Source organism: Corticium candelabrum, chromosome 4 (genome assembly GCF_963422355.1).
Source record: "Corticium candelabrum chromosome 4, ooCorCand1.1, whole genome shotgun sequence".
Classification (NCBI taxonomy): domain Eukaryota; kingdom Metazoa; phylum Porifera; class Homoscleromorpha; order Homosclerophorida; family Plakinidae; genus Corticium; species Corticium candelabrum.
Window position 1 is genome coordinate 4,662,927 of NC_085088.1, and position 12,487 is coordinate 4,675,413.

The window sequence follows — 12,487 nt, forward strand, 5'->3', positions numbered from 1 at the left end:
GTCTCGCTAGTGGGTCGAAACGCGCCTAATGCCGGATACTGTCTACACACGACTGGAACAAAACGGCGCCCATGCAATCACGTGATCACAAATTCCATAACGCCCATGTCGCAACTCTCTCTATATATGGCTCTGGTGGGAGTAACACCGTCACGTAACTAGTCATGTCAGCTGGCGAGAGTGATGACACGACGTTAGCAGATGACGCATTGCTAGACGTGGACATTCCAAACTGTTTTTTTCTGCTTCGTGACTGCCAGGGAAGTCAGTAGCTTTACATGTTATTGCGCATGCACCATTGACACGTGACTGCCGTACGCCTTCTCGTGACCAGACTTTGTAGCAGTGCAGAGCCATAACTGAAGAGCTTTGTAGCAGTGTCTCAAGATCGTTCGAAGTGAAAGTGATGGAAATCTAATCAGATTCTAAGTTAGAAATGAGTAGCTCTACATGTTCAGGTAACGAGCCTAGCTTGCACTTCTAAATGTAGTGAAGTCTTTTCCTAGATTGATCTCAGATCAAATAGCTAATTGTGCCATTTAAGTGATCCTATCAATTTTCTTCTAGGCTGTGACGTTGGAGGGGCTTTGATGAAATGCTGTGGTCATTGTATTTCAAAGTCTGTCAGAGATGAAGTTAAAGGTCTTCTGTGTCTAGCTTGGCCTGTGGTAATTGAACACAGTCTACGATCCAACAATATTTTGCACTGTTTATATTTACCAGGGTGGCTTTTCGTGTAACAATGATTAGAGTAGAAAAGTTGTAGCTACTAAGCTTACAAATGCTGGAATCCCAAGTAATCAATTAACTGCACCCTATAAATATAAATATGTGTTTTTCTAACATAATAGACATAAATTTTTTAAATGATGTCTGTACTTCATCAATTTGTTTGTACAGCAACTTCAACTTTTAATAAAACATGTGTTTGGTACTTTACTCGTTAGTTGTAGGGAAGGTTTATTGGAAATTGATTGTTTGAGACTCATTTTCTTCGGTTCTGTTTATTGTTACTAGTATATGTGGTTTACTGCAATGTTTAGTTCATGGCTGATGGCAAATCTTTTATTCTTGGCTTCTGTTGATACATAGGTGGCTTATATCTGTCAGTCTGTTAGTTAGTCTGTTTGTCTGTCCATCCGTTTGTTTGTTTGTCTGTATGTATGTCTGTCTGTCTGTCTGTCTGCATGCTTGCCTGTTTGTCTATATGTCTGTTTCTGCTTGTTTGTCAGTATTTTTTGTTTGTTTGTTTGTTTGTCAATTTGTTTGTTACCTACCACCTGTAACTTGATCATGTGGTGGTACAGAAGAACACTCTACTGCATCGTTAATTTGTTGACTAGCTAGCATACCTTCACTGCTAGTGCAAACTTTGTTAGTTAATTTCATGCCTGCATTTTCATGTATATAGGCAAGATGTGACAATGTGGGTATTTTTGCAGACTGTAACTGTATTTTTGCAATTTTTTCTTCCTGAAATGAATCTGTTGTTTTGTGGCCACATCGGAAAACTAGAACTAGATGCAGCAGGTTTAGCCCTCTCGGTATGTCTTTCTTGTGTCATCATTTTAATCACCAGTCTCACATTACTTATTTGCTACAGTTTACTAATGTTACCGGCCTTTCAGTAGGCATCGGCATGTCGGCTGCTTGTGACACTCTGATATCACAGGTAGCAATACGGATTGTAATGTTTGGTATTGTCAATGGTATTTTCTTATTTTAGGCGTGTGGTGCTAGAAAGTTTTACAAAGTTGGAATTATAATTCAGAAAGGTCTTGTTTGTGACTTTTGTTTAAGTATTTTGATAAATTTTTTTGAATTTTTAGGCATATTGATCTTGTCTTTGGTTATGCTTCCAATATCGGCTGTTTGGCTGAATGCTGGATCTCTTTTGCAAGTTTTGAATCAAGATCCTGAAATTGTCAAGTTAGTTGACGTTACTGAATAACATAAAACATTTGTAATTTGTTCGACAATTACAGCCAGGCATACAGAATGTATGGCTAGATGGACAAACTGAAAGACATGCAATAGGTTGGCAGACAGGTAGGGGTTGGCAGACAGGTAGGTATAGAGTGATGGTCATGTGACATGCATACTGGCAGTACTTGGTTTTGTAATATTATTTATGCTGCAACTGTGTTCTGTTTCGTGCAGACTGCAAGAGTAACTAGACAAATTGTGTTATGTAATCAGTTATCACTTTATGTTTTTACGATTATTTGTTTTTGTTTGTGACATCAGGGTTGTCCCCAGCATACAAAAGGCAGGGTGCTCCGCCCTGCCTTGGCTTCCACTTTGTACAGGCCCGCCATGCTTTGTTGCATGAGTAGGCAGTGATTAGCTATGAAGACAAAGGAATTGTGTTTGTATTTTAAAAGTGATAAGGTGTCTTGAGACTAACAAGTAGTTCCTGGGATGCTTGGTTTGAAGACAAGACCAATTAGGACTAAGACTGCCATATGTTATGAACTTAATTGTAATACACGTACACAAAGATCAACAGTGGTTGTCAGCACCGCCCACTATTTAGGTCAATATGTCTGGTAACAAACAAGATATCTGGCTCTTGCTATTATATTTTACTGTATGTACTCCTAGTAGGTTCTTGAGAACTGGAAATTTTCAATGGGCTATAAAGCTTAATATAACATTCCATTATAACGGTTTGGGGCATCTCAGTGTAAGCAAACCTGCATCAATGCACTAGTGGGGGAGGCACCATAAAAATTGGAATTGTGTGGCCAAAATTTAGGGTGGGCGTGTGTCAATTTTTGCTGCATGTTACAAAATCTTGGGGACACTCCTGTGTGTGCACAACTAATGCACTTGTTGATGATTTTATTAATTTCATTAATGATGCATGGTATCCGAATTTATTTAATACCATTCTGATAATAGTGCTTGACTGAAATCGGCAATCTTCTAACTTTGTTTGCACACACACACACACACACACACACACACACACACACACACACACGCGCTTATGTTAATAGTTTAGTTTTGAAGCATTTCTTATTAATTGTTGATTAATTCTTGTTTATATTAGACAAGCAGCTGTGGTTTGCAAGATACTTATTATCGGCTTGCCAGTATGTACACTTGCAAGCTGTCATTACAGACATCTTGTAACTGTCCTGTTTGTTGCTACAGGGCAATTTTTTGTACACAATATTACGCAAGTATCTCCAAAATCAAGTGAGTATCTCTCTGTATTAGCGTATTCATATTGTCAACTACGGATGCTTTACTTGCTTGATTATTACCCACCCCAATGGTTGGCCAGATTCAAAGGTCAAGTATGGGACGAGGTCTTTCTCAAACATTGACACCTAAATTTGTTAATTAACGGAAGAGACTTAAACAGCATGCTTCTACACTGTAGTCGAGCTTCAAACCACTGCCACTACCTAAATCTGATTCACCGATTCCTTCATGGTTGACAGGCTAGTGGAACAAAAAAAGCACAAGGAGTGAGTGCCAGGAGAAGATTGGGTAGAAGTCTAGTCAACAGGCATATAAGAGTTGAAGAATGTCAGCATTTCTTCAGGCACAAATATAGCACCAATTAGCATTAGTTAAATAATTAACAGGTGTGAAAATCTTAGAGCCTTGGCAAAAGTAGTGGCTGGGGGCTTACTTGAGGCCTGGGGTAATAATCAAGCGAGTATACGGTAATTACTTTTTTGTGTTTAGGGAGTTGTGAAACCTGTTGCTGTAGTTGGATTCATCATCATACTCATTTCAGCTTTAACTCATTTTATCACTGTTATTTTATTGGATTTGGGATTATTGTTAGTCTTACAGTTTGTTGACTGAGAGGCTTGAATGCAAGTGCAATATGTTTTTTGTTTTTGAATGTCGATCATTAGGGGTGCTGCTGGATCACTGGTATTTTGTCAGTTACTACAACCAGTGATTTGCCTTGCTATAATACGATACAAGAAATTAGGCAGGAACACATGGAATGGTAGATAGTCATGAATTGATAGCCATTTGGTTTGTTGACATGATGTGTTGTGTTGTGTATTAATGTAGGTTGGTCGTGGGAATGTGTGGTTGATTGGTGGATGTTCTTACGATTAGGACTTCCCAGTGTTGTCATGGTGTGTATGGACTGGTGGACCTTTGAAATAGTTGTACTAGTTGCAGGTACTTTTATAGACTCTTGTTTGTAGTGTGCAGACTGACAGACAAACAGACAGACAGACAGACCTACAGAGTATGCACCAGCAACAGCCTCTTTGGCATTTGAATATTATGTTATATGGAGTGATGAGGCTCAACAGTTTTTAAAGACTCTTTTCTCTTATGTCTTATGATGAGGACGGTTTTCAGAATGCATGAAATTTTATAACATATTGAGAAATGCTTATCAGTCCAGTTAGAATGATGTAATATATGCTAGTGTGATTTCCAGGAAGACATCACTTACAAGGAAGTCAAGAGACTAAACAGCTAGTATACATAATTATCAATAATGTGCTTTACTGTACAGCCTTATATCGGGCATAGGGCTGGTTTCTGTAGGTTTTTAGTTTGATAGAGGTTTACCTTTTTGTACGATTGGGACAGTAGACTTGCTTAGTTGTGTTGTATGTAGATTTCAATGTTGAAAATATATGTATTGAACAGACAGAGTAACAGACAGACAGACTGCCTGTAGTTTGAAGATTTCAGGAGCTTGTAATTGTTGTGTAGACAGACAGACAGACAGACAGACAGACAGACAGACAGACAGACAGACAGACAGGTAGACAGCTAAGACATTTTAAAGCAGGCAGCTTTAGAGGAAGGTTTTGCCGCAGCAAGAAGGGAGGAAAGGAAGATGATCAAATACGAAAAACAACAACTGGCTGGCAATACATCAAGCCTCAATTTCACTCCTCTGGTATTTGAACATTTTGGAACTCGGATATCAGAAGCTACCAACTATTTAAACAAACTAGCCAGAAGATCAAGAGACATTGAAGGCTATACAAATGAAGCTGACTTTAGAGGTTTTTGAAGGAAAAATTCTTAATAATATTACAACGATGTAACACTAAAGTCATCCTCCACAAGCTGACACGTGTCTTCCTTGGATAAGTAGATGAGAACATACACAATAGAGACTATTAAAGTAGTTTGCATCAAACTAAAGCTGAACTCAGTAGATTGCTTGTATTTAGTGTTAGAAATGTAACGTAGAGTTTGTGTTTCAATAGATGAGACAGACAGACAGACAGACAGACAGACAGACAGACAGACAGACAGACAGACAGACAGACAGACAGTAAACCATGACTTTTTGCCGTGGCGCATTTTATATAGGTGCATTGTAGTTTAACCAGTTTTCATGTATGTACTAGATGTAATGGACACGTAGATTAGCTATTGCTTTGGTGCTACAGTTTATTTATGAAAATATATGTATTGACAGACAGACAGACAGACAGACAGACAGACAGACAGACAGACAGACAGTAAACCATGACTTTTTGCCGTGGCGCATTTTATATAGGTGCATTGTAGTTTAACCAGTTTTCATGTATGTACTAGATGTAATGGACACGTAGATTAGCTATTGCTTTGGTGCTACAGTTTATTTATGAAAATATATGTATTGACAGACAGACAGACAGACAGACAGACAGACAGACAGACAGACAGACAGACAGACAGAGACATTCAGAACATTATTCATTAGAGTTTTAGTAGTATTCGATCTGTATGTCTCAGTAGATGGACATTTAGGTAGCAGTTTTTACCTATAGTGTTCTTGTAAAATTTGATTTTTTTTTGAGTTCAATAGTGAAATAAGACAGACAGACAGACAGACAGACAGACAGACAGACAGACAGACAGACAATAGCCTGTAATAATAGCATTGATTTATTCAATACATGTATGGACAGACAGACAAACTGACAGACTGAGGGACAGACAGACAGGCAGAGTTAATAATAAAGGTACTCCAAGGTTTAATTAATAAACGTTTCCTGTTTGTGATTTAGGAATGGTGAGCAAAGTAGATCTGGGTGCTAGTGTTGTAACATTTCAAGTTATCGCTACAGTCTTCATGGTTTGTTTCCAGCACTCAGTATATTGACACTGGTGTAGTGTTTCTCAAAGTGTTGCATTGTGGTTTATGTTGGAAAGGTTCCGTTTGGTATAGTACTAGCAGCAGCAGTCAGAGTTGGTACATTCCTTGGAGCCAATCAGCCAACAAAAGCAAAGAGAACGGCATGGGTGTCAATATCTTTAGTTGGTACAACTAAGATTATATGTGAAGACCAAGTTTTACGTCTAAATTATTAGTGGTTATGTTTTGTAGGGTCGTTCGCTGTTCTTGTTTCGATGCTGTTGCTATCTCTACGTTCAAGCATCAGCTACATCTTTACTTCAGACAAGTATATCTCGGAAAGTAGACATAACTAATATCAACTAACTTTGACTTTTGAAATCTTTTAGAGATGTTGTCACTTTAGCGGCAAAGGCTATGCTGGTAGTTGCACCAATAGTAATTGTGGATGGCTTGCAGGTACTGTATAAACGTTCTTGCAAGAATTTGGTGTGGCTTTTTCTTTATCTAAATTAAGATAACACTTAATATTTCTAAGTACTGTACTTTACGTGCAGAAGGTGTTGATAGAATTGAAGTAACTTGGATACTTCACACAAACTCTCGGAAGTTTTGTACACCAAATCTGTGCCTCAATCATCTTACCAAAATTAGATTACACCGCAAGGTATTTTCTTCTGAAATACTGAAATTTAAAACACCAAATCTAACATGTTATGCAGTAGATATCTGGTCATACCAAATGTTGATAATAATGTGGTTAAATTGTCAGATTTATTGGTGGAGAGACTGCACACAGGATGTAGACTCATGTATGACTTAATTGTTATCACTACTAATTAACTTATTTATTAAAAATATTTAACACACAATGCATCCACAACTAAAAGTATGACTAAAGCATGTCTCATCAATCATGATACTTATGTTAATGGTTTTACATTATACTAATGATTTCTATATACTGTCTGTATATTTCTTATTGATGCTAAGAATGAAGATCTAAGTACATCTTTGTAAACCTGATGGTTGATTAACTTGATGTGTAGGGATCAATCCAAGGCGTCTACCGTGGTGCTGGTCGTCAGAAAACAGGAGCAGCGTTAAACTTGATTGGCAACTATTTTGTCGGCTTGCCAATTGGTGTTCCTCTTGCATTGATCGGAAAGAAGGGTGTAGTAGGTATGGAAACTATCTATTGAAAGTATAATATAACTGCTGCTTACAAGCTGTATGGTGATTGCGTTTGTTTAGGATTGTGGATTGGAGTGTTGTGTGGCTTGGTAGTGATGGTATGTGGAACTAACTGTAATTTGCTTTGTATCATAGACTGGGTTTAATACAGTAAGGCTTGAAGAAATTACTGCTAACAGTAAATATTGTATGATTTAAGTTAAGTTTGCCAACAACTCAGTTACTGTGAGTTTGTATACTGCCATTTATGGGTGTCCTCAGTCTCATTCCTTTTGTCAGTTTGGTTCTTTATTGATCCCTTTTTGCCTCTATTCTTTGCTGATGGAATCACAGTTTATTGATTGTGACAGTAGGATTCATTTTGTATAATGTTGTTTAGAAACTATTCAAGATGAGAAACATTTATAGCGTTTTATGCATTTTTACTCAATATTATCAGCTGATTAATTGATCAATTAAGTTAACTAATTAATTAATACTGTGTGTGATGCGATTGAAATAAATATTAGTATTATTATTATTATTATATTTATATATGTACAGCTGTATGTATTGATTATTATTGATTTGATAACTTTGAGTAGGGTTACACAATGTAAAATATTTAATGTTGTGAGAGTCTTGAAATAGAATTAGCAATTTGCAATGTCAATAGCTTTGTAACATTTTAATATTAATATCTATTTGTTTATATAGGCTTTAGGAGGTTTAATTGTTGTTCTCAGACTGGACTGGATAGATGAAGCAATGAAGGTGTTCTTGTTATGTAGCAATTCTGGTCATTATCTTGAGGTTGTATATGTTTTTGCTTTAATTAATTAAGGCTCAGAAACGAATGGGAGTCGTATCTGATTCGTTGGAAAATTTGTCTGAAGACAACTGTGAACAAACAGAGACCTGCCTGCAAGGTATGATTATGAATACACACAAATGTGTGTGTGTGTGTGTGTGTGTGTGTGTGTGTGTGTGTGTGTGTGTGTGTTTGTGTTTGGGTTAGTGTGAAGAAGATTTTAGTAATATGCTCCAACTGCTCTTGTAGTCACAACGTTTTGTATAGCAGCTACATGTACTTGTTTTATTCTGTTGTGCATGTACTCTTGTTGTCTGTTTCAGTTAAAGATATTGTTGACCAGAACGAAGACGATGAGAATTCATGTCGTGATTCATTGGCTTTACTGGTTGATGAACCATCTGACGTGAACAAGGACCAACGTTGTCTTAATATAACAACAATTGAAGATGCCAGCTTCAAATGTGCAACACAGAATTTCGAATTTGAAATGGAACCTAAGTCGATGATGTCACCATCACAGAAGAGGACAGCACTCTGTCAAAAACTGTTACTCTTCTTGGCTGGTGCGATGATCGTCATTGGAGCTGGAATTACCAGCAATTTCTTTTCGTATCAAGATCCCAATCTTTATAATTCCACCTGCAATGCTTCCTCGTTTTATATCAATTCCACTGGCACTGAGTTTCCCTTTGTAACCACCGCAGTGGCACTAAACGTTACAAGCGCAGCTGGAGCTTTGCCTGTGACATCACCGAAATACTCTTGTACAGCATCACCTGCATGTAGTGCAAATATTCCGGTGAGTACTCTTCCTTCCTTTCCATCTATTACCCTAGAATAGTTCGTGTTGATTTATGCAGGCACTATCAGTGTATCGAGGCACTGTTCATCCTCGACCTTCAAAAGTGTTGAAATTGCATTCGTCAAGCTATGCGATTTCTTTGTTTTCAAAACCGCCACGAACAGCTGAATAGTTGATAGTGATAGTTTGACAATGAAAGATTGTTGACATTTTTTCTATTTTGAAATTGTTCTACACACACAAGTCAAACTAGTAAAGTGTATTGTGTTCACAGCGCTGCATGCAACTAGCTATAAGGGGGTAACGACAGATCTTGTTGAATAGGCTGCAATTACCAGTTGATTGTGATATTTTACAATATGGAAGAAAATGCATGTACACCTGACTACTTCATATCTGGTTTACATCATAGTAGACAAATAAATCATTAAAAAGTATGAAGAATTGCCTATTACAATAAGCTATCAAGCATTCAAGCAATAAAACTCTTTGAAAAAATACATTTGGCAATCAAAGACAATCTCCGTAATCACATCAAACCAGACGAATCAGTTTGAATGTATTTCGTTCTCTATCTTAATAGATTGCAGTTTTTGATAAATTAATAAACCAGCATACGCATCCGTGGCAGCATAAACTTGCTGATCAGGACAGAGTGCCACCTCCCAGTTACTCAACCAAACACGATTTTCCTTCGAAAGCTCCAAGTGAAACAGATGCAAACAAGATCTTTCAGACTCCACGTTTCAAATGACCGTAAAATTTTAGTTGCCACACAAGAGAGATCAATCACTCCTTGACAATGAATGTCATAGTCTTGACAAGCTTCAAGCTGTCGCCACCAATACCAACGCCCAGTTTCAATATATCTGGGCTTTCGAGTATTTCCTTGAGCTTGCAAGAAAACGCTTTCATTCGTCTCACTTGAAACAGACAGCATCATGTCGACGAGAGACACAACTGCACGAGAGCAGTCGGACATTGCAATGGCGCTTGTCCACGAGTAAACGTTACTTTCCATTCAATGTCAAATCCCAGCTGTGCGGGTTGTCGCCCAAGAATAGTCTCACATACGAAATCAGCTTCTGCAGCATTGTGTATATATTCAATGGCTCCATTGAACGTCAGTGGCGATCTTGATTGTGACCTACATGCGGGACACACAGGGCTACCACCACAGTGACTGCTATCGTATGTTTTAGGTTTCTTTTTAGACTAGATATATATGGACTACCATATATGTATATCTATGAATTAATACATGATGATCATGCAGTATACGCATGCAGTGTTGATCGTTACGTAAAGGTTACTCAGGGCCAGGCAGACATCATATAATGTAAGTAGTAGAGACTTGCGTGTTCCACAGATTGACATGCAGTGTCAGAAGTGAAGTCTGCAACCATGCTGCTTCCGTTCATATTACTCCAATCACAACGTGGTCTCTTCCTGGTTGCTACTGTATGTGTTCACCAAAGCAAAGCACAAAACACATGAAACGATTACCCAAACACAGAAAGACGACTCATCTTGTTTCGATGACGTCATGCAGCTCCAAGCCCTTCCAGATATCGCTCACTCTGGACTGTCTGCAGTCGCTTTAGACGTCAAAAAACTGCAAACAACAAACAGCACCTAGTACGTTCGCATCCGTCCATTACGTTCGCATCCGTCCATTACGTTCGCATTCAGTCTCCGTTGACAACTTGTGACACGAGCGCGCACAACGTTAAATCGTACGACATCGATCATGTCTGCATGAAATCGAAGCCTGTCGACGTCAACGTTCCCGCGGCCGCGTTTAATCGCTGCCGAGACAAGCAGATTTCACAAACAGCAATGACTCTAGCTGTAGTCTTCGAGTTGTTCTCTACGAAACAAGAGAAGGTAATTGAGATAGGATTGCACTGCGTGCATACCAGTCTGGTCTTTAGTGAATCGTTTTAAGAAACAAAATCCGGTCTCTAGATAGCCGATTTCCTGCTACGTGCCACACAGCGACATCAAAGGCCGTTCACCAGACCCCATTTCGTTGGGGAGAACGTGGCCGAAAGGGGTCTGGCTACGCGAGACTACGCTAGGCTATACTCTAACTGTTCTGCTTTCGCCGTTACCAAACCTTGCGTGTGTAACGAGAAACCGGAAGTGTGGTGACGACATGTCACGCTACATACGGGACACCTGATTCAAGATGGTAACGACGACCGTGCCTTTGGAAAGATCGCTAGCACTTTTGTTGTGTGTTTTTTATTGTTTACACTTGCAGTTGTCATTGACTGCAACAGATACCGGGGCTACTGTGCTAAGCGAGAGTTCAATGATTCGATTGGGCCGCTATCACAACATGGTGATCGCAACTGTTGCAAAGTGGACAACATAAGCGCGAGACCCATCACACCAGGAAGACTCTCTGGACGTATCTTCAAATGCCTAGAGCGGAGCCCACCTGCTTGGGTTTTTTATGTCATCTTGAATGTTATCGTGTCTGTCATCAATTTGGTGTTTATCTATTGTCAGCCCAAGGAAACAAGCAACGAGAACACGGAAAGAAAGTTTAGTCATCATCAAAGCGAGTACAGTCGAATCAGCAGGATCATTTCCGTCTGCATGGCAATCAGCCTAGTTCACCAAGGTATCAACGTGATCAAGATAGCACACTGCCGGAGCGATTACGAGCGAGTCCTAGAGATGTTCCACACAGTCATGCTAGCAGTGGAAGTACTAATACAAGGCAAGTGCTACGTCGTACATCATAGACAGTCGATTGCAATTTTGGAATTGTTATAAGTTACATAATTGTTAGCAGCGGCTAGGCTAGACGGCCAGTAACAGCATGCGGTCTGGCCCTACGCATGCAATCTCCTAGTGACCTTTGCCCACTGTAATACGCCCACAATCTTTCCCATCAGACATCGTCTATAACTAATCTATATTACCGCATCGTCCACGAATGTGCAGTACTTCTGATGCGTTAGTGAACTTCTCAGAGCACGGAACAACCCCGTAGCTTATCTTTCAAAAGTACCCGGATAATCCTAAAGCGCAATACATCAGCCAAAACGATCGGTTGTCTTGACTTTATAGCTGTTAGCGAATGTGAATGCTCACGGTGGGTTACTTGCATTGCCATGGCAAGATTTCACGACAAGGACCCCTTTAGGTATTCGACGTTCTCTTCCCGACGTAAGAACGTTTAGCTACAGGTACTATACAGTAAATGTGCTTGTACAACGTTGTAAAACTTGTCAGAGTGCTTGTACAACGTTTACTGACTGAAATACACGGAGCCATGAGTACAGGTAATAGTTACCGTATGCATCTGGCAAAGGTCAAAGGCCTAAGTCCCGCCTACTACCGTCAGCCACGCCTGCTGTGTCACAAGAGCTGACCCGAGTCGACGAAACTCGTATTTCATGCAACCGATAGACACCCTCACGAGCAACGGTTTGGTGCTGCTCTTGCAAAGTGAAAAGAAACACATCAATGCAATAGCATGAGGGAAACAAATTGCCTTCTAGCGATGGAGCTAAATGTACAGGAGGTTCAAAAGATGGCGCCGGACCAGCAAGGCGCAAAACCATTTAGACAAAAATCGTCTTGCCTGTATCCAAAACGACAATAAACGGCC

At 39.4% G+C, this 12,487-nt stretch overlaps 1 protein-coding gene and 1 long non-coding RNA gene across 3 annotated transcripts; one reads left to right on the forward strand and one right to left on the reverse strand.

Moving 5' to 3' along the window:
• The first annotated feature begins 232 nt into the window (after positions 1 to 232).
• LOC134178722 (multidrug and toxin extrusion protein 2-like) lies at positions 233 to 9,108 on the forward strand. The gene is made up of 21 exons (XM_062645609.1): positions 233 to 458; positions 568 to 668; positions 1,443 to 1,544; positions 1,604 to 1,672; positions 1,727 to 1,775; positions 1,830 to 1,929; positions 3,056 to 3,098; positions 3,160 to 3,204; positions 3,703 to 3,800; positions 3,879 to 3,976; positions 4,045 to 4,158; positions 6,003 to 6,070; positions 6,148 to 6,256; positions 6,323 to 6,398; positions 6,460 to 6,529; positions 7,120 to 7,252; positions 7,325 to 7,362; positions 7,961 to 8,017; positions 8,088 to 8,172; positions 8,378 to 8,856; positions 8,918 to 9,108. Exons 1-21 carry the CDS (start codon positions 437 to 439, stop codon positions 9,029 to 9,031), a joined length of 2,070 nt encoding a protein of 689 aa, XP_062501593.1. The 5' UTR covers positions 233 to 436; the 3' UTR covers positions 9,032 to 9,108.
• A 120-nt stretch (positions 9,109 to 9,228) lies between these two features.
• On the reverse strand, positions 9,229 to 11,112 carry LOC134178723 (uncharacterized). 2 transcript variants are annotated; one of them, XR_009969688.1, is made up of 3 exons: positions 10,779 to 11,112; positions 10,540 to 10,729; positions 9,229 to 10,474 (listed from the first exon to the last, which is right to left on the reverse strand). It is a non-coding gene; the product is annotated as an uncharacterized LOC134178723 (long non-coding RNA). The 2 variants fall into 2 exon arrangements; XR_009969687.1 differs by having other exon boundaries at positions 9,229 to 10,006; positions 10,214 to 10,474; positions 10,540 to 11,112.
• Positions 11,113 to 12,487: the final 1,375 nt, after the last annotated feature.